The sequence below is a fragment of the Neolamprologus brichardi genome, chromosome 3 (genome assembly GCF_056152115.1).
Source record: "Neolamprologus brichardi isolate AB-2024 chromosome 3, ASM5615211v1, whole genome shotgun sequence".
Taxonomy (NCBI): Eukaryota; Metazoa; Chordata; class Actinopteri; order Cichliformes; family Cichlidae; genus Neolamprologus; species Neolamprologus brichardi.
This window is the reverse complement of record NC_142106.1, coordinates 35,264,214-35,289,240: the sequence shown is the minus strand read 5'-3', so window position 1 is coordinate 35,289,240 and position 25,027 is coordinate 35,264,214. Positions and strand designations below refer to the sequence as shown.

Sequence of the window (25,027 nt, the reverse complement as noted above, 5' to 3'; positions counted from 1 at the left end):
TTCATCCAGCTGTTCACCTCTGAGAGGACTCTCTGATTTCTCCCCAGCTCACCCCATCACGCCTGCAGAGTGCTTCTACACTGACCCCACCTTGTGCTGTGGCAGGAGGATCCCTAATAGACTCAGTGGGTTAAAGGTGAGTGAGAGACCATTTCATAACTGCACCAACAAAACACACTGTTGTGGAGAAGCTCCATTTTTCATACTCATTCATTTTCTAAGGATTAGTTCCTGCCCAAATAAAGACTTGTATGGCTTTCCAGGGGCCATTTAGAAGACAGAGTCCCACACAACAATACCACAGCTTAAGTATAACTAAATGCTCTGTCAGAGTCTGTCATCAAGACTTCACTCTCAAATAACTTTAAAAAATATTGTTGGTCTTTTGTAAACTACATTTTGCCTCCACCTGTGTTTACCCATCGTTCTCTACTCAATGCATCCACAAACTGAAGTACCATCCTGTGGAAATTAACTTATCATATAAATCAGATTTCATAATCGCTGTGTGGTTACAGGAAAGAGTCCAGTGTGTCAGCGTTTTAATAGCAGAGTGTTCATTTAGGCCACATAGAAAAATGCACACATCAAACGCTTCATGATAATTGTGTTTTCTTTTAGTTGCTCTTTGAGTCGTTCAGTCAGTTTTTGTGCTGGTGTATTGTGATGCGACTGCATGACAGGCTTCCACCATGTTTTACAAATGGCTGTAGACACTTATTGTCGTACCTCTCTTCTCACATTATTAACAATTTGAACTGAAAGTTTCACATTTGGATTCATCCCTCCATCAGTGCAGTTCTTCTGTTTTATCCCTGTTTCTCTTTATTATGAATGGCTTCTTGACAGCCAGCCTTCCACTTAGGCCATTTCTGATGATGCTTCAGTGAACAGTAGATGTGTTAGGTCTTTGTTGGATGTTTTTCGCCTGATTCTTAAAGACGCGAGGTTCAGATATTGTTCATCTGCTGTAGATAGCTTTTTTAGGCCTGACTCTTGCTATTTCATGCTCCACTTGCTAATTTTCGTTAATGTCTTTTAAGGACACCCTGGTGCCAAAATACTATTTGATGCTTGTCCGAGTTATCGCTACTTGATTCAGTGAAAGGTGCAAAAGAAATGGGAACAAATGTGTTGTTTTCGGAGCGACACACAGCTGTTCTTTCTTTCATCTCATTTCTCTCAGGTATTTGATTGCTTGCAGCTCAACACGCCACGACCCATCATGTCCGCCTGCCTGGCCCCACCAAACCACCCAGACCCATTCAGATCAGGACCACACCCCACTAGACATCTGGGTAGCCCCACTTGGAGAACACAAACCATTCACCCTCAGGTGCAGCCAAGGCAGGTTGTCCTCCAGCTTACACAGGAAGAGGACCAGGCCGTTACTAACCTGCTGAAACTGCACTACCAAATGGACGACGACTCAAACCTCTGTCATCCTTGTGCTAAGGATGGTGAGGAGGGGTACAAACCTGCTCGTGGTGCACTGATAGAGCGAACGGTTTGGTCAGATGCAGAGCTTGAAGTCGCTGACACTCTCTCGAGTCAATTAAAAATAAATTATGTTGACTTGTTGAAGGCCCAAAACCGAAATGAAACTGCAAACACTCCTCCTGGTCCTCTGCTATGCCCAAGCCCTCAAACACACCAGGAAGCTGAAGCTCCACTTGCATTGGGAAGTAGCGCCTTTCCCCTGAAGACATCCCCAGTGATCAAGAGCACAGTGAGCGTCTTTGAAGGGTTTATCGAAGCAAAGGAACAGAGGCTCTCAGATTTGGAGGGCGATGCTGTGGACGTGCTCCTGAGCCTTATGGATGTTGATATCACACAGTGACTGTGCTCAATATTTCTGTTCTCGGCTCTTGTGTTTGAGCATTGTATTTGCACTTTACCCAGTTTTTGATTTAGCACAGGTTCCTCTGACAGACAAGAACTTTATAATGTTCAGTAAATGTTACTGAGAAACAAAGAGCAAGTTAAAAAGACAAAAGGTTTTTATTAAAATATGTCCTGAAGGAGAATCACCCTGTTGTAATTTACAACATACTATACAGACCAGACCCCATTTCCTGATGCCCTGCAGGGGGAGCTACAGCACCACTCCACAGTGGGTACTGACAAGCTAACAAGCTAGTCAAAAGCACAACTACTAAAAACATAAAAAACATAAAGTTCAAGCACAGTTTGCACATGCTGAAAGCATAAACCCCGTACTTCACAATTGTGTACTTCTGTTTTCAATTAAAAGGCACTTCCTGATTTTATGTCTGTTTTCTGGTGAAATTTTAAAACGTTAACATCTTTCAGCTGAGATGCATTTGGGGTTTTTGTGTTTTTTTTAAGACTCCTTCTGTTCTCTAATCCGGCCAACCAAGTGTCACATAGCACTAAAAAACAGGGCATTGTTTGTGTATTGACAACTAAACAATGTTTCCAGCCAACACCCAGCTCCTGTCTGAGCGTACGAGCGTCTGAGCAATGCCATGAATGACTGGCATGTGAGTTTGGCACAGCAGTCTGTGAAGAGGTGTTGGCGTGGGGCTGCACGGAAAGCAGGAAGAGGTGGATCCTTGCAGTTAGGGAGATATGTAAGCTAATCCTCTGCTGTCACATACTTTCTGTTTCTTCTGCTGAAGTAGCACATGCTGCAGCAGCTCGAGTGTGTGTCCGCCGTCTCGTCGTGGTCGCCCTTCTGCTTTTACCTTTCGTTTCCTGTTTGCTAGAAACTGGCAGCTCACGTGGCACAGTCCCTGAGTAACTGTCTTTCTCAAAAGTGTCCACGTCATTTACTGTAAACATCTACTGAAGGGTGCGGGTCTTGCTGTTTGCAACCAAAGTCGCTGCTTGCATGACTCTGTAGCGCTCCCGGAGGTTCCTCCTCCTCACGTGTTCGTTTGTGATCTCGATGACATTCGCTACGGGGAACCAGCCCTTCTGACCGTCCGACAGGCGGGTTCCTTCGTACAAGCCTATTCGGGGGGAGGGAGAAAAAAAAAGAGGGGAGGAAGGGGAGGAGAGTGGGGAGAGGACAAACAAGGGAAGGGGGAGATATTGGCGGTTTCTGCGTCGTTCATGCAAGAAAGTCAAAGCAAATAAACTGCTAAAGCGAGGGTTGGAGGATGGAGGCAGTTATGGGGGTGGAGGCATATAAACAAGCAGAGTGATACAAAGGGAGGTGATACAAAGTCATGTTAGTACATGTAACTTTTTCTGTGTAACAAATGTTAATAATAATTAGTTTCGGTTTCAGCTGCCACAGCTTGTTTTCTAAAAATAAACCTTTCCCACACGATGCTCTTACCCTCGTTGGTTTTGCGGATGACGTTGATGATCTCAGTGGGCTCCAGGCTGAGCTCGTCCGCTTGCTGGGCGATGTACTGCTCCACGCACTGCACCTGAGGACAGTCTGCCATCCACAGACACATATAATTGTAAACTTTCATAACTCGCATAACACTCGGTGTGTGTGAATTTTGTATGCGCTTGTCCTCACCCCAGTCCTCGTAAATCACTTCCTTATCATCTCTCTCTTGGTTGGCGGTGTTGGGGAAAGCTGCCATCCACCTGTCCATGTCTGACCTGTTGATGGAGACGGCCACAGCTTAGTCTCATACCAGTGACGTGTAATTCCTGATGTAGAAGTAGGAAGAGCTTTCACCTCCTTCGAGGTGTGCGGAGCAGAAGAGGTCCACAGAAAACCATAGCAACCTATTTCTGCTCAACGCCTTTACGAGGCTCAACATGTCCCACAGTCTTCTGAATCTAAAAATGTTCCCAGCATTGTATTTAGGTTCATTTAAGTTTAGCAAATCACTTTTATAATGGTTTGGTCAAGAGATCTTGAGTTTAACCTTGATACGTCGCCAAAACTACCAGTTAAACAAACAGGCGTGTGTTTGGACTGTGGGAGGAAGCTGGAAATACCAGAGAGAACTCAGACAGACACAAGGAGAACACGCAGGACGCCAGGACCTTTTTACTGTGCTCTACAGCGCTAACCACTGTACTGGCAAAATGTCCAGAGTGCTCTCCAACTCTCACCCTATGACGGCTCAGACAGGCTTCAGCCTAACTGCAACCCTGAGTTGGATAAGCAGAAGTGGATACACGAATGGATGGACATTAGATGTTTTTGGCCTAAGTACTAAATTTGAAGGATTTATTCCCTGGAGTCACACATTATACTATTAGCATAGTGACCGATATTTGCATTTTACTGTGATGGTGTTAGAGGAAAACTATGTCACCAAACGCACCAACAACACATCCTCAATGTTTAACAGAGAAAATGTTTTGCATAGAGCATTATGGATTCTCTGGCCTCAATCACATCCTGGACATGTTTTTGATTGCTCTGGATCACATAACACTGGGGATATTTTATAACCTGCAAAAACATCCTAACAATGTTTCCGTCAGATCCTGTTGTCATCGAGTCAGAGTCAGAGAATTTATCCCCAAGGGGCAATTAAGACACATGATACCTTGCCTACCATGCATATAATAAACAAACATCACAATGAAAACTGTTTGAAATGACAAACATCCTTTTTTTAATGTTTAACTTCCCTGTAAGCCGGTTGTAGCAAGTCTGTCAAAATCCAGGTTGTATGCTCTCCAAACTGGCTCCCAGGCATGAATCAGGGGGGCAGGACTTTGCATATGTGTTTGTTGTATTTGGTTCATAATTTCACTTCATTTTTAATGTAGTGTGAATGTTTTTCTTTGTGCTCGTAAGCTTTTACTTTGAACGGCTGTTCTTCCAGGGCAACATTTTCAAGGAGTGGCCAGGCAGGAGTGTAATCTAGTTACACTTTTAGGCCAGAACTGTTTCTTGGTGGATCTAATTTCTCATTTCCATCTCACATAACCTTTGAGTAACTCTGATTGGCATGCAGTTCATCTACAATTTTTCCTTTTAGGAAATTAAATGTTTCTTTTACATGAGTCAAATTACCCGATTCATGCTGCTTCTATGCAAACAGCATGAACTACTTGAATTGGACTTTGACTTCATGTCTAGTTTTTCCCTTATTTTCATTCAACATACTGCAGATGTTAGAGTCAAGTACATGCTGTTCACACACACACGACCACTCACTGAGAGGAAGCTTTGATGAGCCGCTCTAACAGGCGTCCCTGGTGGTTTTCCAGCAGCGTGAGATTGAAGCAGTGTTCGAAGGGGCTCCCACTGGTCCCGCCTTCCTCTATTGGCTGCACTTGCACCAGAGAGCGATGGGCATGGTCGAGCACCACAAAACGCTCCGTGCTGTTTGAGACAATGTAGACAAAAAGTAATTACAAGAAAAATATGAGAAGGAAAACGGGTCTAGCAGGAAGCAGGTATATCGCATGCTGTGTATACTCTTAACGTCTAGCACCTTTGGCACCACCTTCCCTTAAATTTTAGGGAGTTGAAGTTATTTAAATGAGTGATGACACGCATTTAACTCTTTCCCCATAAAGACGACATTCGGCGACCTCCGCTGTAACGAGCTCACTATATATCAATAAAGATGTAATAGTTTGGCAAGTATTAGAATAGTTTCTGGGCTTTTCCAAGGGTAGCTGTATAGGCAGAGACCACCCTCACTAATGTCTAATCCACACTGAGTCCTTTTGTTCTATAAGCAGCCCTGAAACATGACAGAAACCACTCGGTTCAGAAAAGAGCTTCAAGGGTTACTCCTAGCAGGATTTCAAGGGGTAAAGAGCTAAAGAGTCCATCTTTTTTTTGTGGTCAATGACTCTTTTTCCTGTACCGTGACAACTTGACATAAGACATTAGGTCCATTGCTACATATAGAACATCAATATAAAATATTCAACCAGTGAGAAGAGTGCACAGACCACTCCTCCCCCGTGACTCATCATAATTACTGTTAGTGTTTAATGATTAACCAAAATGTATAATTCTGAATTAGTGCATCAATCAATCTTTATTTATAAAGCACTTTTCATACAAAAAAAAAAAAATGTAGCACAAAGTGCTTTACATGGTTAAAAGCAGCCCCATCCTGTCACCCAGTTCTGTCTGAGAGATAGGAAGTGAACCAGTTGTGTACAGCACCAGAGAGGCCCACCATGTGTTTCAGTCTGTTTAAAAGAATAGCGTGGTCTACTGTATCAAAGGCTGCGCTTAGATCCAGTAGCACCAGGACTGAGAGCTTTTGGGAGTCACAGTTACATCTAAGATCATTTAAAACTTTTAGGAGAGCAGTCTCTGTGCTGTGGTTCACCCTAAATCCAGACTGGAATATCTCCAGGATCTGTCTATCACTCAAAAAGTCATTAATCTGAGTAAAAACAAGTTTTTCTAAAATTTTACTAAAGCATAAAGCTGAGGCTAGTAAATATCTCCAGTTTACAGATAGGCTTTGATATCCACTGACCTCAAGCAAATTTATGTAGCTGTTGTCACAGAAGCAGAAAGATGCATTTATTAAGCTGTAAAGGGACTGTGAATGCATCGCTTTGCTGATGTGTACAACATCGGAAAAATTCAGTGTACACTTTAAACTCTAATCAGAATCTAAAAGAACAAATCAATAATGCATCAACGATGGGTCAACAAATTAAGAGCATTTTATGTTGTGTCAGTTTTGTTTTTGAACCTAACCCCTTTTTGGCAGTGATGACGAGCAGGTCGTTGAAAAGGAAGAAGTAGACGGGAGTGAACTTTGCCCTCATGTTGAAGAGAGTCGCTCCTTTGGACATTTCCTGGAGCTCTCCCCTTTTCTCCAGATATCGAGTCTGGGAGATGATGGGGATGGCCTGAAGAGAACAGGTGGTATTTACGACTCTTCAAAATAAAAGATCACATAACCTGAATACAAACGTAAACGCTGCTGTTACCTTGAGCTTGTCAAACTCCAGTGTCTTAGAGATATGAATCAGCTCCTCCATCTGTTTCATCTTTCCCACCTCTGTGTTACACACATCAATGATCTGAAACAAAATGATGAAATCAGTTAGTAGATCCCTTTTATTTTCACACTTTAAAAAAACCTCCTCTCAACCATCCTTGTATAAAACCGGGTGTGTCTCACTGGGAGTATCAAGTTTATTCCTCTGGCTCTTTTAATAAACCTAATCTCACCCTGCCACTGCCCTCAATGGCACCTGTGACTCACTGAGTTGATTCAGTAGGAAATCCTTCATTCAGACAATAGCTGACATCCAATTTCCAGAAGCATACGGCACTCTTTAGACTCAAATATGCCGCATTTGCAGGCAGAAGGGCGGTTGAGGAGTGAGGCGTGTTTACCTTGGACACAGAGGCCAAAGCCTTTGAGGCTGTCTGCTCCTCTTTCGTCCCCTCTTTTGTTCTCTTCAGGATGCTCTGAAACAACAAACAACAACTTTCTATTTCTGCAAACAGACAAACAACATTACCAGGAGACATTTTTCCACCAAAACACAAGCAAGGTTGTGAAACTGGGGCGAGGTGAGTCTGTGTGTTTGCACAGGATCAGCGAAGGCTAGAGTGTGTAAGATTACACTGGAATGAGGGCATTCCACACATCCGAACACCGTGATGAACTTATGCTATTGTCTTTCACTGACCATCAGGAGAGAAGGGCCAGCTATGCACAATGTACTGTGGCGTTTTGTTTGGCACTTAAGTAAAGCACGTAAAGCTTACAAAGGCTGTCACTCATCTGTGAGTTGCTGAGCTTTTTCCTCTCAGGAGAGAAGCAGAAGCAAATAACCAATTTGTCACTCTGTGGCCTAAACATGCACTCACCAGCCAACTAGTTAGTAAGGGCTTCACTAGTACCAGGTTTGACTCCAGTTTGCCTTCAGACCTGGCTTAATTACTTGTGACATAGATTCAACAAGGTGCTGGAAACATTCCTCAGAGATTTTGGTCCATGTTGACATGACAGTGTCACATAGTTGCTGCAGATTTGTCTGCTGCACATCCATGATGTTAATCTCTAGGTTCACCATGTCCTAACGGTGCTCTACTGGTTGACATCTGGTGACTGTGAATCCTGAAATATTTATACAACTGTGTTTATGTTGTTTTGAATGTTGCAGCAGAAACTGCGATTTATCAAGCCTGGAACATTTCTCGCATCTTCTGTTGTTTAATATTGAGCCCAGACAAATTGTAGCCTTAGTTTCCTGTTATCAGGTGACAGGAGCGGCACCTGGTGCAGTCTTCTGCTGCTGGAGCCCATCTGCTTGTGTGTTCAGACATGCTCTTCTGCATACCTTGGTTGTATTGAGATGTTATCTCAGTTATTATTTTGTGGGAAAAATCCCAGTAAATCAGCAGTTTCTGACCAGGCTTGTCTGGCACCAAGGACCATGCCACGTTCAAAGTCGTTCTAATCATCTTTCTTCCCTACTTTGGTGTTCTGTTTGAACTGAGTTGTCTCCCTGTGATTGGCTGATTAGATATTTGAAGTTAAGCCCAGAAAGATGATTCCGATCATGTGGACATTTCTATAGAAACCTTTCATCACTCATCAAAGTGAATTGATCATTAATATGTATGTGTCATGAGCACTGATCAATGGCCCTGAATACTGTTGACAGAGAGTTGGGGATTGGCTGCACTTATGTTAACTAACAGTGGAACAGGTGTACCTAATAAAGTGACCAGTGACATATGCTAAGGCATAGAGAGTGAAAACTGGGTGAGTCTGCACACCTCAATGAGCATTTTGATGCGTGTTATTCGCTGGAACGGCAGTAGCAAGAAAGACATGAAGGGCAGCCGCTGGCACTGAGGCGACTCTTGGAGACGACTGATTACTGCACTGAACTGCAGGTTGCTCTTCCTGTAAATACACCACAAAGTAAAGATAAGGTAAGACTTTGTCTCCAGTTGACACAGTTGGTACCCTGCCAGCCTGCACTACTTACAATCCTTTCTCATCGTTGCTACGGAAATTCTCAGAAAGTCTGAACCTGATTCAAGTGAAACGCTGGTTACTTACATGAGCTCAGTGAACATCTTTTCCTGGTAGATCTGGTTGCGTACGTAGTCGATGTAGGCGGGGAAGTTGTGCTGGGCATGGTAGTTGATTATATCACAAATGTCAGAGAACACCACGTCCTGAAATATGCGGTCCTCCAAGTCTTTCAAGAATCTGTTCAGTCAGATAACAAATTTTCAGAACTTGCAGAAAACTGTGCGCACGCCTGTTGAACCATAAAGAACAAGCTTCTACATTCCTGTCCCAGTTTCATCTTCAACAAGTGACCTTGCGGCACTTCAAATCATAAATCACTTTGGAGTTTCTGTTCTTTCTTTATCTCCCTTGACCCTTTTTTTCCCTCACCTCTCGCTGACCTCACGGATCCTCAGGATGTTGGAGAAGAGGGTCTTCCTGTCTCTGATGATCATCGTCTCTTCCAACTCCCGGCTCTCCATGAAATGTTCAGTCAGAACATGAAGAGATCGCAAGTAAGAGGCCTCTGATGTCAGGACCTCAAACATACTCTGTCAGGAAGAAGGTGAACAAAGCTGCACATTAAAGGAAATAAAGATGACACAAAAAGCAGGATAACTGCAGTTTTCATGTTTATAGAGGAAATATTTATGATTTATATATGATTTTTTTTTTAAATAAGAAGAGTTGTTTCACAGGTTGTGAAGGGCTCCTGGGAGCTATTTATAAACAACTAAAATCCAAGATCATCATTTCAAACAATTGTATGGATGTGTCAGCAAACGTCTGGACGAATACACAAACTGTCACCCTCAGATCAGTAGAAACTGATAAGCAAGAACCACCCAGGAACCACCAAGGCTCAAGCCTGTGAGGAACTGGAAACTGCTGAACACCAGCATCCTGTCCACAGTGAAGCCAGTTTCACCATGAACTGAGAGGGTGTCGACCAAGAAATATGTTTCCGCTCCAAAATCAGGCTCAACTGAAATTTACAAATACATGGATAATACACGGAGACCAAGACTGAACTATTTGGCCACGATGACAAGAGGAATGTTTGGAGTAGCAAAGATGAGGAGTTTAAACCTGAGAACACTGTATCAGCTGTTGAGCATGGTAAGCATGGTGGTGGTAGCATCAAGCTCTGCGGCTGCTCTGCTGCCAGTGGTACCAGTATATTGCATAAAGTGGCTCGAATAATGGAAAAAGGACTACCTCCAAATTCTTCAACTTCACCTCAAATCAACAGCTAGATACTTGAAACTTGGACACAGCTGGGTGCTTTAAGAGGATGATCCCAAACACACATCAGACTGGTTTTGGGATGGATAAAGCAAATAAGCATTACGCTTCTGGCATGGCCATTCTTAATGCCCCGACCTCATGTAGACTATGCTTAAAAGATGGATTTATAACACAAAGCAAGCAATTTAAATGAAGCAATTCTGCCCAGAGAAGTAATCAAATATACAGCCAGAATGATACCAGATGCTTGATGATGGCTATCAAAAATGTTGAGTCAATGTGCAACTTGTCATTTCACTAAATATTAGTGAGGGGTGTATTTAAGCCTGTATCAGTACTTCAAAGGTTATTTACCTTTACAAATTCTGTTACTGGCACTACAGCTTTATAACTAACTGTAAAAGCTTTTCTGAACTTCATACCGGGTGAATCAATATTATGTAATAGCACTGAGTTAGACAGTGTGGCTAAATGGATTCTAATTCATATAAAAGCATTATATTATTCGTTTAAGATGTGTTTTAAAACTTGATCCTGCATCTCAGATTTCTCCTTTCAGCCTTTATTGATTTGTCTTTATGGAGCCTCTCTGCCATGCATTATCATCTCCTCTCCTCCACTCCCTCACCTCCTGGTACTTGCACTGGTCAGAGCTGAGATTCTCCAGCACCCCGCTGTCCCGCACATTTGGGAGTTCCTGCCACAGAGTGCTCTGAGCCGGTGTGGGCACCGGGCTGCCCCTAGGTCCTCCGTTACCAGTCCCGAACCCGTTTCCGGGGCGACGACCGAGGTGGTCCATAGCATAGTCCGCACTAGTTTTGCTGATGTTACGGCAAACTGTCTGGCGCCGGATCTCCTTTGTAATGACAGAAGCCCGGTACGTCTGGTAGAGAGGTTCTGAAACAGGGAAAAGAGTCAAACATTTTCCTGATTACTACATATATTCATAAACATCAATCACTCTGCTTCCCAGTGGACCTGCATAATTAGTTATCAGTAAACCAAGAACTACTCGTTTAACTTTTTGGTTATGTTTTAGGCTTTCCTTTTCTTTTAACTTGAATTTTATTGCTACTTTAAAGCTATTCTTCAATTTTCATGCCTTAGCTTTAACACTGTCACCGTCGCTCTTTGGCGAAGAGTTTCCCAGCAGCATCACTTCCTGCTGGGAGGTAAAGCCTAAAAAATGTCAGAACTGCATCCTTTTCATTAAAATGCATTCCAGTGACAAATAATAAAGTAACAAATTACTTTGTACAATCAGTGATTTGTTCAGTGAGAGCAAATAAGACATTGCTGTATATAGTACATGATCTACTGCCTCAGGTACTTTGGAATTAGGACAACATACAATACATCTTAATGGAGTCGATGAAAATACAGATGAATATCATCAGATTCAATCACACTGACGATAATGTGCAAAGAAACTGATTAAATGGAGACAAATATTATGGCTCATAGTAAAATTCACCAAATGCGTTTCCTATTTAAGATACTAGTAATGACATAAACCTGTATCCAATGCAAACGCTTGTCTAACTGGAACTACATATCAAAATCTGTTTTTTGTAGGGACAGAAGCATGTCTAATGACACTCGACATTGAGACCAGAGCAATATTTCTCATGCTTCAGCTGCTCAGCAGTTTATTAGGACTTTTTTTTAGTGGATGAAAGGTTTTGCAGGCACATCCTGTTAGCACCTGTACTCATGTTTTACCAGCCTTGGAGTTTCAGTATGTGGAGAATGTGACAAGGTGACAAGAAAGAGTTTTCCTTAATCTGACGTAATGCAGGTGGCATCTGTTTGTTGCTCCAAAACCTGCATGTGCTGTTGAGCGTTAGTGGCGCCTTCACAAATGTGACCCAGGCAGTGAATTCCAACTGTACACAAAGACAGCCAGGCAATGACACGATCAGAACAACTGGACTTTCCAATATTTCTAATGGTTTTTTTAATCTTAGCTTCACTGTCTGCAAATATCCTACGAAACTACGTCCAAAGTTTTTTTGTTTATTTAACAGTTTCTGATGCAAAAATGAAAACTAAACAGCACAGTGTTGCCCCAAATCATCATCCAGCAATATTCTCAGGTATGATGGCAAAATCCCTGCTCAGCGCAGCCACACATGCCTGTAGGTGTGACCTGACCGATTTTTCCATCTTTAGCCTGTGGCGATAAGGACGCGTGGACTGTGAGCGAATTCTTGTAAATGTAAAGGCATGTTTATCAGGAGTTGAATCATTTATGGACTTGTTTTGGAAACAGGGTTACAGTTGATAGATCTGGGCTTGTTGTGGCTTGTTTGTTTTTAGTGTCAGCCTTACCATCCTGCAGACGAGCGTCGAAAATGAACCCAATCTTCCTCCTGAGAGAATTCCTCCTGTCAGGGGAAATGACATTGGAGAAAAGGGTTAACAACTTACAAATGCCCCCTTATTAATCTGTCAATACTCTCAATAATATAAAGGCTGGTTTAAAGGGTAATCCAGCTGAAAATCTTTATTTTTCTTATATAAAGACATTGTGTTAGCTCTTCTCTAAATGCGCTCTACCCTGTTTATCCATTTGTAGCTTGAGCCCTCCTACTGTATTTTTTAGCAGGTTTTACTCAAACAGGAGGGAAAAGCGCCTTTGTTTAGGAGCATCTTCGGACATATACTGCATATATTTGTGTAATTTTATCTGAGCATGAGGAAAATATAAAATATTTCCACACATATCCTTTTAAAATGGAAAGGTAAAGATGCTGACTCACTTTTCTTCGCTTGTGTCCTCCTTCTCTTCCTCTTTCCCTCCATTCTCCTCCCCTAGTAAAAGAAGACATGGCTGCTTTTAGTTAAACAGATATTACCTGTATGCATCATTCACAGCTCATGGCACACATAATCCTCGTTCAGACCTTTTTTCAGTGTGAGGGACTGCGCTGAGGCAGTGCTGAGCCTCCTGGGATCTGCCTTTGGTGGTGGTGGTGCGAGTCTCTGAGGTTGGAGGGAACTGTGTGGAGGTGGAGTGTGGGCTCGCTGAGGGCTCAGTCCAGTGGTGGCGGAGCCACTGGGGGAGGAGGGTCGCAACAAGTGACCCTCCTCCGGTGTGGGCATGGGAAGAGGAATGCCGCCCCTGGGTATTGTTTGGCTACGACTGTCCTGGTTCAAAGGGATCCTCGGGGGGATAGCAGGCGGAACTTCGTCCGGGGTCACTATGGTTTCTCCCTCTTTCTGAAACTCGGACGTGGGATCTGACTGACTGTTGGTCAGTTTGGACCGACGGCCTAGTTTGCACACTTTGATTAGAGGAATATCCAGCTCCTTACACTCGACTGCGTTGTTTTTAGGAGTGGGGTAAATCAATGGAAGCGTGGCCTCGTAAATATTCTCTTCTTCATTTTGGGCACTTCCGTGCTGAATTTGCGGTGACTGCATACGTTTTGGGGGAATGGGGGGAGACCCGGAGCGTGTGAGAGCAAGCGAGGCAAGAATGAAGTGAGGACCCGGGTCCGAACGCCTCCTCTGGTTGTCCGCAATCAAAACACTCAACGACTCGTGGAACTTTGCTTTTTGTTTTTTCAACGCCTCATCCTCCTCAATCGCAAAAGTGTCCTCTGTGTCCTCTGCCTCACTGTCCCCTTCATCCACAAACTCTACTTCCTCATCTTCCCAGTCTTCCTCATCCTCCTCTCCACCCTCCTCCCCAACATCTTCCACGTTCACGGGCACCCATATTAGTTTCATGCCAGGCCGCTGGAGGTGGCAGATGCAGCTGCAGTTCGGGGCGCAGCACGGGCTGACAGCCGTGTCATGACTGTGCTCCGCCTCCACTTTACCTCCTCCAGTAAGCTCAACCTCAACCTCCTTTCCATCAGGCTCTGCGTAAAACATAAGAAACACATGAATTGTTTTGAAATGTTTTCAAAAGGGGAAGAAAGTAAAATCATAGTGAACTTCTCTAATATTTAGTTTCTTCCTTATTTTGCAATTTAAAAAACAAAACAAAACACACAAAAAAAACTGAGCTAATGGGTGTGAATGGCTGCTTTCTGCCCACTTCCTGTGTCCTCAGATAGAAAGGTACACTTTCATTTAGAGCTTTGCTTCCCCCCCATCTTCTCTTCCCATAAATGCTTCACACGCACATGCTGCACCGTTGAGTCAGCACGCGCCTTCAAATATTCATGGAAACATTTGGAGGATCGCATGGAGGAAAATTCAATACTGACAAAAGGAAATGGAGGAGGTGGAGGAAAGAGAGTGGTGAACTGGAAAGATGGTTAAAGGGGTCAGCAAGTAAGCGTCTAAAAAAGCTGGGAAATAAAGGACAGTTTTGGAAACTTTCCAGTTAAACCATTAAGGACACTGATGCACTTTACCATGCTGGTGACATCAGCGATGGTGGTGTTGGACCACCTTTATTTCCCGAGAGTTACACGAGTGGAATCTCCCCAAAACTATCAGATGCACCTACACAGATACTGATTCAGCTCAATACACTGCACAACAGGCGTCCACAAAAGAAAAGATTCACTTACTGCACATTTGATTTGTAACTGGATATTGGCCACTAGCACATAATCGAGGCACCGGTTGCAAGTTATATTAAATTTCACCAATCACCATTTTTTAAATCATTTTTACACTAGCAAATCACTAGCAAGACAATAAATATATAAACAATTTAAAATGAGCTTATTATCCCTAAACATTTCTTTAACATCTACTCTTCTTCAACTTAAACTCATTTTAATTTTTTTTTATTACTGTTGAAGTATCTCACAGTAGAAGATCCTCACTATGTGCCTGCGACATTTCTATTTTAACTCTGTTGTTTATTTATTGTATACTGTGATATTTTTATATTTTGCCCTGGTGCTGCAACAGAATAATTTCGCTTTAGATCCATTTTATTTAATCTTTTAAAATGAATGAAATCCCTGTTTTGGGGTTCTTTTGTTTGTTTGTTTTTACTAATGCTGACATAAAAGATAAAACTTGTGGTTGTTGGGGTGTGCCGGAATAAATTCTGACCCTCCCCTGCCCTAACGGGAATATTTATTTTTAAACTTGACTGCATGCTTTAGCTATATTCACTCAAAGACTCAGTGAGGTCATGTTTAAATGTTTTCTGTTTGAACAAGGAAGCAAAACAAGGGAAGTGATATTGTATGTTGGAATGGAAAATTCAAATCTCACATCAGTACCAATGCAACTTAATTTCTTTGGGTTTCTTCTCAGTTGAGTTTCACCATGATACACCAAAGAAAAGTGTCACTGCAGCTTAAACAAAGAGATAGAGATGTAAGAGATCCCTCTAGGATCCCTCTGTCTTTTCCAACGGAAAGTAAACACAGCACACCTAACTTTTTGCTTTCACATTCCTTGCTCTCAAGAGCACGCACACACACACACACACAGGATCAGCTGACTGACTTCTTTTATGGTTGCTGGGACAGACCATTCAAACACAACCACACCTCAGAGCTCACTGATTACGCTGCACATTTGATTTTACACATTTAACACTCATATGCCAAGGTCTTTAAATGCACACACACACACAATTTTTGAATCAGACAAAATGTCTAATAATTCATGTGTGATCTTATGCTACACTAAGTTTGTGAAACTAGCCTAATTATGCTAACTGTGCGTGTGAAGGGACATAAAGACAGGAAATCATAACATCACAAGATAAAACAATTACTGCTGTCATCTGATCTTTGACCAGCTGTTGCAAGAGATTTTTTTAATTGGAGGTAAATGTTTAAACACGTTTAGTTTCTAGTAAATCAGGTGACACTTGCTTTTGATATGAAACTGCATTAAGAAGCATTTCTGCTTCTTTTTAAACACTAACCTTACTGCACTCTGACCATCTTTATATCTGTGCCAAAACCTGCAGTTTAACTCCAATCAACGGAAATTAAAATAATAAATTAAACTCAAGATAGAGGTATTTCTCCCATATACTTCTCCCAAAGTTTTACCTGATCGGCCTCCTTCCACGCTGCTTCTGTCCCCCTCCTCTCCTCCCCCAAGCTCCTTCTGTTTCTTCGCCAAGCGGCTCCTCTTCTTTGGTAGCGGCGGTGCTGCCTGCTCTGCCTCCTTCTGAAGCTGCAGTCTAACCCGGGGTTTGGGCTTTATCGTAGGAGGCCTCTTGGACTGTCTAACTGGCTTGACTTCTGCAGTACCATTGGTGGCCGGTTCCAACCTTTCGGTGGACTCCTGCTTGCTGAACTGGTTCACAATCCTCTTGACCTTCCCTCCAGAGCGTCTGACATTGCTGTCCCTCTCTAAAAGAGGAGGGGAACTGCATTGTGGTTTTGGAGGAATCTCCGGCCTTGGCTTGGCCTCGGGTTTGAAGGGAGAAGTGGATGTCGGCGGTTCCTGGACGGACATGGTGGCAGGAAGGATGACGTCTCTTCTGATGTGCTTCACTCCCTGCCCTGACCTATCAAAGGCCAGGCTTTTGTGAATGTTAATGTGAGCGTGTCATCATCTCCTGAGGAGTAAAAAGAAATAAATGTTTACAGAGAGGAAATCGATGTTACATAACTCGGTATGTGAATACCAGCGCTGAGTAGGACTTTGAGTTCTTATGTAGAAACCCCCCTCTGCAAGGCCACAGAGGAGAATGAACTTTATACTGTAATAAGCTCATTAGTTTCTAGCAACTGTATGGTGACGGTAGAGAGTGTTTTAGCTGCTCCTAAAGAAACATCCTGCACTGCACAGTGTTTATTCGCTGTTTTAATGGCTTCAGAACAGGGATACTGGGCATACCTGATGTCAGTAGCAGCTACGCAAGGCCTTTTCTCATAAATAGAAGAACTTCTGTGCAGAGGAGCAGTGTAGATGCAGAAATACAAATAGCATTTCTTCTTTTGTGTGCTGTATCTGTGTAACGAGCCCCCATGATCATGTGATCAAGTTACACCAGTTCAGTTTGATTAATAGTTAATATTAATGCATCAACAACCACTCGATCGTCTCCCGTGTTGACTTGTCAGCTTAAAAGCCTCACACACATCTGTGTTCAGAGAATGAGCACATCCTCGACAGTTGTGTTTTCCTCCCTTCACAAATATCACCATCACTCGTGTATTACTCAACTTAAAAAAAAAAGTTAATTAGGGATGTTAACTGGAGTACTTTACAGTTGTGAAAACGTTGGTCTCTCACACATACACCCTGACGTCACGCCTGCACTAAATCTGCAGGGACTTAATCTTTTAAATAGAGAAACTCGGGGAAGTTTCCATATTCAAAGCACTCTGGTCATTCAAATGAAGCGAATAAACCAGAGCTTTTTAAAAAGTGTCTATAAAAAGAAACGTGATGACAGCAATGTGGTAGTCCCTTTCCATTCTGGGTGACCAAATGTCCACGCTGCAGATTCCTCTCACCATATGTTTTTTTTTTTTTTAAATGTGCCTGTTTGTGTGCGCGACAACTGATGCAATAGTAAATCAAAGCAGGCTTAGTCATGCACTCACTGAGTCATGAAGAAAAGAGAACAGAGATCCTGAAAAACATGTTATTTCTGCACTGCTTTGTATATTGCTTTGGTGAATAAATTGAGCGTGTAGCTGCAAGCGTTCCGATTTTCTAGACAGTTTTAACTCTGCGGTTACACTTTTGATTAGCTGGTTAATCTCTCGAGCATTTAAAATGCTGACAAATCCATGTCTATGTAGTGCTGTAAGCAGAAGCGTCTCTTAAATGACTCATAGATGAGCAAATATGGATTACTCGTTAAGTTTTAACAAGATTTATGGAAGCCAAAAGAGTAACTGATCATAAGTCACCTTAAGCACAGCTGATCGCGATTCACTTTTCGCATTAGCAGATTATTAAAGGGCCAGTCCACCAAGTTTACAAGTGGAAAGAGACACAACCTTTAGCTGGGGTTACCGAGGAGCAGCTTTCCAGGAGCAGCTTAGGCTTGAAGACTGTACTGCACAGTGAGGGTCTTATCAAAGAGATTCAATTACTATAATTACTATACTAATTATTGGAGTGCTCCTTGTTGTGACGATCTGCAGCCCTGTGCCAGTTTACACATTGATTGTTTTCAGTGAAAACCACAGTTATGATGAGTTTTTACACTCGCTGGTCACTTCGTTACGTACACCTTTTCAATTAATGCAAATATTTAATCAATCAATCATGTGGCAGCAATTCATTCAACCCAATTATGCATGTCGACAGAGTTAAGATGACCTGATGAAATTCAAACTGAGCATCAGAATGAGGAAGAAAAGTGATTTAAGTAGCTATGAATGTAGCATGGTTATTGGTGCCAGACTGGCTGGTCTGAAAATTTCAGAAACTGCTGATCTACTCTTTCCACACAGACATCTCTCGGGTTTACAGAGAACGTCAGAAAAAACAGAAAATATTCAGCGGCAGTGCTCTGAGTGAAAATGTCTCATTGATGTCAGAGGAGAATGCCCAGGCTGCTTTGACCTGATAGGCAACAACAAGCACTCGATACACACCGAGGTATGCAGAAGAGCAACTTTGAATGCTCAACACATAAAACCTTGAAGCAGCAGCAGAAAACCACATTGGGTCCTATCAGCTAAGAACAGAAAGCTGAGGCTACGGTTCACACAGGCTCACCAAATTTGGAAAGTAGAAGATTAGAAGTTTGCTGTCTGGTCTCATGACTCTTGATTTCTGGTTTGACATTTGGCTCTCAAAGTCAGAATTTGGTGTAAACTACATGAAAGAATGGATCCATCCTGTCTCATCAACAGTTAAGACTGCTGGTGTTTAATGGTGTGAAGCTATTTTCTTATCACACTTTGCCTCTTAGTACCAACTGAACATCGTTTAAACACCACAGCCTCCCTGAGGATTGTTGCTGACCATGTCCTTTATAACCACAGTGTGCCGCTGATAGCTGTTTCTAGCAGGATAACACACCATGGCACAAAGCTCAGAACACCTCGGCCTCTCTGAAATCTCAAAAGTCTGAGCAATGTTTCCCCACATTAAAATATTTGTATATTTTATGTGTATATATGTATATTAAGGATTGTACATACATGTAAAACATATTTTACTGTAAAAACTGTTGTTGGAACCATACTGAATTTAACCAGATAAACATGAAGAGAGAGAGAGTATGTATAGTTTGCAAACAGCTTACAAACAGCCATTATAATTCATCAGACAATGAGAACAGGACAAATCAACAATTGACAATGACTAATTAATATTGTGCTGAACACAGTCTGACTCAGTAACTACATCAGTGTCAACTGTTTACTATCATAGCCAAGTGGCTAGCAAATGTACACAGACGTTTTCACTATCCCTACTAATTAATGTTATCTTGTTGTATCTCTGTTGTGGTCAGTGCCATCCTCTATGCTGTTGCGTGCTGGGGCAGCAGGTTGAGGGTCACAGATGCCAACAGATGAAATTAACTGATCCACAAGGCCAGTAATGTTGTGGGGATGGAGCTGGACTCTGTTTGGGTGGTGTCTGAGAGGTAGATGTTGTCCAAGATAAGGACAATCATGGATCATACCTCCCGCCCACTCCATGACGTACTAGCTAGTCACAGGAGCACGTTCGGTGAGAGACTGAGATTACCAAAAAGCACCACTGACCGACACAGGAAATCATTCCTGCCCGTTGCCATCTCCCTGTACAACTCCTCCATCTAACACACTGTCAACACTGCTGTAGTGGCAATTCCTTTGTTTGACAAACCAAACATCCCACAATTAAAAGTCCACAAGCCACTGCTGCAGTGAGATAATATTTTGTATGCAGGCAAAAGAAGTCCACTGTCCAAACTTGAAGGTTGCGTTTTTATGGTTCATTCATCCAGTTTGGCAAACAATAACAAGATCCATTTTTTGTTACTTCCTGCTGCTTCTCCTGCTCTGGTAAAAAACCATAAGCCCACCCCAGTGCATGCTGGTCCTATACCAGTCTCTTTATTTATAGAAACAAAATGGTCCTACAGCTCTTACTGACTAATTTAACAAGGTAAACACCAAACAAACAAAACACTGAAACAAATATTAACCTACAAATAAACTTGTAAATAAACCCCAAAATATAAGTGAACTAACAACAAACTTTAACAGATTTCAAAATAATAAAAATAAAGAACAAATAGCTCCAACAACTGCAATAATTACACCCTTTTTACACACGCTCTTTTCTACTCTGTAATACTCATGTCAATTTTCTTGATATTTATTTATAACCACCTCTGTTAATTCTTGATATTTATAACTGAGTAATCTGTATATATTAGTGCTATTTCTTAAATGTGTAAAATCTGTAACATAATGTATTGTTTGGAGTTTAGTCTGTTACTGTTACTATTTTTACCATTTCTTCTTGGGGCAACTGTAACACACATAATTTCCTTAAGGATTAATAAAGTATTCTGATTCTGATTGTTTCAGGATGACCTTCCATTATCCAATCACTCGTCTGCTTTCCGGTATCTGCTCGTTTCTCCTCCTCTTCTTTTCTCTTTTTTCTAAACTGAGCACCTGATGGCTTTGAACTTTTCTTCTCCATCTTTTGCACTCCAGTATGAACACCCATCCCCCAACCGAGGATCACCACAACATAACCTAATAAACTACACCTTACACACCCTCCCCTTTCGACCGGTTGTGTGTGAGACTTTAAATCATCAAACTGTAAATTATACATTTTAAATTGTTATTGATCCCTTTACCCCTACGCCTAAAGTGTATATTTATTTTTTTACTCTTCTTATATTTATTGTTTGTTTACTTGCACTGCTGTAACTGGAGCCTCGTCGTCTCGTCTCTCTATATACTGGACTGTATGTAGCGGAGATGACAATAAAGTTTACTTTGGGGAGGGCGCCCTCCCCGCAAATGGGTGGCAGAAAACCGATCGGTGCCTATGCCATCTCCAAAATGTGCTGGCTGATGTCGGGGCAGCATGAGTACGAGCAACTTCTTTTGGAGATGCCCGTGGTACCGCCCCCACCACGCAACCGCCCATGTCGCCCCTATCAAAAACCACTATTGACGACCGTTTTAGTGTAGTTTTAATAAAAGATTGAAGGCTTGGTGTAATAAATACATAAGCTGTTCTGTCTCAGGGAAACCACATTTTAAAGATATTTGTCATCTTTATTATACTTACACATGCAAACAGACAAGTCACTGTGACCATAATAGCTCCTTGACTCAGAATCTGACTAAAGTCAACCGCACACAAACACCAGTAGACAGTTGTTACTGAAAGAGTGCGCCAGCTAGTCAGACAGGTTTGGAGGGCATGTACACGATGCACAGCTTTAAACAAGGAGACAGAAAAGCAAGAGTCTCACATTTCAACAAGGTAAATCAAACAGCGCTACACAACAATCACCCCCCTAACCCCATCCTTGTCTTATGTTTCTGTGTCACGTTATGCGTTTTTTGTTTTTTTGAGTTTTTAAGTACTTTACAGTTCTTAGAAATATGTTGAGGTATAATTCAGAATTAGAAGCATTAACCCATCAGGAGCTGTAGCTGTGTGTGTGTGTGTGTGTGGGTGTAGAAGCAGGTCTTTCCACATCTCACTCCAGTTATCATCACCGTCCACAGGAGTAACTTATAAACCTTTAACAGGAGGGTGTGTTTGCTCACAAAGAACTTGTGTAGACGTTAAAATAAAACACTCTAATGCACTTGCAGATAAAACAACACACTTTAAGGTCACGTTCCAGACATTGCTTTCTTTCAAGCAGTGGCCAACAGATTCCATCTCTTTTGTGTACATTTCTGTTGACCTGTTTAGCTCAATAGCTGCATGCTCCAGTCTGCTGGACCATACAGATGCTCAGGCTGGGTCAGTGGGCCACTCATTCATTTCACTCAGTGTATTTATCCTGTAAATCCAATACATATCAGATATGGTGTCATCCCCTAAATCAATCCAGCTTGAGAACAATACTTAAGTGCCTTTAGAGAGGACGTCCATTAGCACAGTGTTCTGTGTGTGTGTGTGTGTGTGTCCACATTATGCCATCTGGTCTGAAGCCTAATGGATTGAGTGTGTATATAAATTGGGTATGGGGGCTTTAAGAGAGTCTCTCTACCTCAGCAGCATCAATACTTGTGATGTGGATGCAAGCTCCACGTTGGCCAGGAAGAGGAGACAGGAAAAGGTGTGCCAGAAAGGAAAACATACACACACACACAAACAGCGCGGTGGGCTCTCATGGAAATCGAAAGAAACAGAGTTGGTTGATATGAGGAGAGAGCATACTACCATGAGGTTATGAATAGGCTATATAAAAATGCCCACATTAAGACCCGCCAGATGTGGATGATCCTACAAAGAAGCATGATTTTACTGTGAAAAACAATCTTCTTATGTAGTGAATACAAAACAATCACTGTTTATAGACTAGTCCACTTAATGGACTTATGAGTCCATAACAGTCTCTGAAATATAATCTGAAAAGATAGCATAAAACCACAGAAAACTCTGCGCTAATACAGTCTTTAAAATAACCACTGTTAAGTTTAACCCTGTCACTGTATCCCAACATATTCCACAGAAGGAACAGGTGCTCGCGGAATCCAGCAAAGTGCACCTGTTAAAATGCCAAATATAGACAAAATCTCCATATAAAATATAAATAAACAGACAGAAACTCACCAGTGTTGTTGAAGACGGGTCTGAATGTTTCTCCTCAGTCATTCGGCTTCAGTGCTCGAAGTCCAACATACTCTGCTTATGTTTTGTAAGAAAATCGAAAGCTTCGGGATTAAAAACCTGTCCACAGCTCACCTACATCAATGAACTTTAAACTGTGCTCGCGCACGAGAAGAAATAAATCGGTAGTTAGACAGGCTGTTAGCAACAAATATCCAATAAAAACAAAACCAGTTCAGTTCATTGTTGACAGGCTTGCTGCCTGAGCACCCATCACCCCTCTCTTGTTGTCTCGCCTTTGTTACCAGCAGAATATGAGAGGTAAAGAAGGAGTGCAGCTGCCCCCGAGAGCTACTGCTGCCAAGCTAACAGTAGATAACTGCAGCTTCCGGTACTGTTTTTCCAAAATAAAACTACGGCTTAAAAACGTAAGATGGGGGATGACTACAAAATTAGCAACTGTGCGAATTAATATAGTGTGTATATGATGTATATATTGTGTATATACAGTCTTGGTTCAAAAAATAAATATTTTAGTTTGAAATTGTAACATTGCCAGCACAACTGTTGAAGCGGTTTAGCCTTTACTAATGGAAATATGACTGAAAATATAATTAGATACTATGTCACACAACATGCCCTTAACCTTAGCTAAAACTCTGTGTTTCGTGTTTGGAATTGGATTGGGATTAGTTGTTATCGGACTCTTACTGTGAAAATATTTAGTGGACGTTTATTGAAACTTTGCGCATATTTGGTCTTCCAAAACAAATAAGGCAAATGTTTTACTTCTGATTTATTTACGCGTGATAGTGTTGGTGTAAAACCAGCACAGGTGTCAAAAAAGCAGGTGCACCTGAACTTTTTTTTTGTCTCCTACCCCCACCTAGTGTCTGTTTTTTGAACTGCAATGAACGGTCCATTATTGGGTCCAAGCGATCAGTCCAGCCGCACCACACAACACGTAAAGTGGGCTTTACATGTCATGTTGAGGTTAGGATAATGTGAGGTGAGTGGTTTGTTTTGGGGTGGGAGTGGAGGACATAATTGGTGGCATAATGTCCCTTATTAATAATTTGAATTCGCCATTAATATTTATTGAACTATTATCCTATCACATAATTTTGAGACAGTCTCTTCGCAAATAAAATACTTTTCGGAACACTGGAGTTGACTTGTAGTCTGATTTGTTGTTGTTTGTGTTTTATTTGTTGTTTCTCTAATCCACGGAGGCTCAAAATTATATAGTCTTGCGTAGTCTTTTAACTTAACAAGACCGAGTCCTGATCTCGTTAGTGATCATGATTGGCTTCAATCGATAGTTTTCCGTCGTCATGAACTGAGAGGGGGCAAACAAAGAAAGAAGCCCCTACTCCAAAATCAACACTATTAAACTCAAATGAAATTTACAGTTGCGCACACTGACAACCAAATGCCTTCTGGTGAAAAGTTTTGTGGTCAGACGAGTAAAAGATTAAGCTACTTGGTCACGATGACAAAAGGTATGTTTGAAGGAGTGAATGTGAGGCTTTCAAACACAACAGCACTGTACCAGCAGTCGAGCACGGTGGTGGTGGTGGTGAAATAGTTCTCTGGAGCTGTTTTGCTGCCAGTGCTACTGACACATTGGATAAAGTGGCTGGAATATTGAAGGAGGACTACCTACAATTTTTTTTTACTTCTTCTCAAATCAACAGATGCGTAAAACTTGACCATAAAAGATAGTAATAATAATAACAACATAATTTATATTATAATAGAAGCTTATTGACAGCTACCAAAAGCATCTTGTTGAAGTGCAAGTTACTAAGGGACATTTAACCAAATATTTGTAGGGACATATGTATATTGAGCCCGTATGTATAGTATTGATTCTGTGTAGATGAGAGAAAATCTAAAAGAAATTCAAACTTGTGCACCCAATTTTTGATTTTTAAAGTCAATAAAGATTTATCCTGTACGATCGTTCCACCCTGGAAAAAAAGCCAAAAATTACCATGGCATTCATGCCCATGTTGAGTGGATGAATATTTTCCAACCACAACTATACCTAACCTGTTTTAGTTTAAAGTTTGACCTATTGAAAATCCATAATGTTAAGTTAGCTTACAAACAAATAACTTAATATCCTTTAAACATGATTTACATACACACAAAGTGACATTTATCTTATCTGGAAAATTTAAAAAACAAAACAAAACAAAAAAAAC

The 25,027-nt window shown here is 41.7% G+C and overlaps 1 protein-coding gene across 1 annotated transcript; it reads right to left on the bottom strand.

Annotated features, from left to right (window-relative positions):
* Positions 1-1,995: 1,995 nt before the first annotated feature.
* arhgef15b (Rho guanine nucleotide exchange factor 15b) lies at positions 1,996-23,196 on the bottom strand. Its single transcript, XM_006801738.2, has 16 exons — positions 22,821-23,196; positions 16,145-16,659; positions 13,067-14,029; positions 12,923-12,974; positions 12,492-12,547; positions 10,789-11,057; positions 9,303-9,463; positions 8,958-9,110; positions 8,669-8,798; positions 7,274-7,348; positions 6,862-6,954; positions 6,626-6,780; positions 5,108-5,275; positions 3,500-3,585; positions 3,308-3,412; positions 1,996-2,975 (listed from the first exon to the last, which is right to left on the bottom strand). The coding sequence occupies exons 2-16, from the start codon at positions 16,554-16,556 to the stop codon at positions 2,806-2,808; spliced, it is 3,048 nt and encodes a 1,015-aa protein (XP_006801801.2). The 5' UTR covers positions 16,557-16,659; positions 22,821-23,196; the 3' UTR covers positions 1,996-2,805.
* Positions 23,197-25,027: the final 1,831 nt, after the last annotated feature.

Coding starts and splice junctions, on each gene's coding strand:
- arhgef15b (XM_006801738.2), bottom strand. CDS start 16,556: ATGTCCGTCCAGGAACCGCCGACATCCACTTCTCCCTTCAAACCCGAG. Junction 6,781..6,861: donor TGGAGTTTGACAAGCTCAAG/GTAACAGCAGCG, acceptor TGTTCTCTTCAG/GCCATCCCCATCATCTCCCA. Junction 3,586..5,107: donor CTCATCAAAGCTTCCTCTCA/GTGAGTGGTCGT, acceptor CTCCATCAACAG/GTCAGACATGGACAGGTGGA.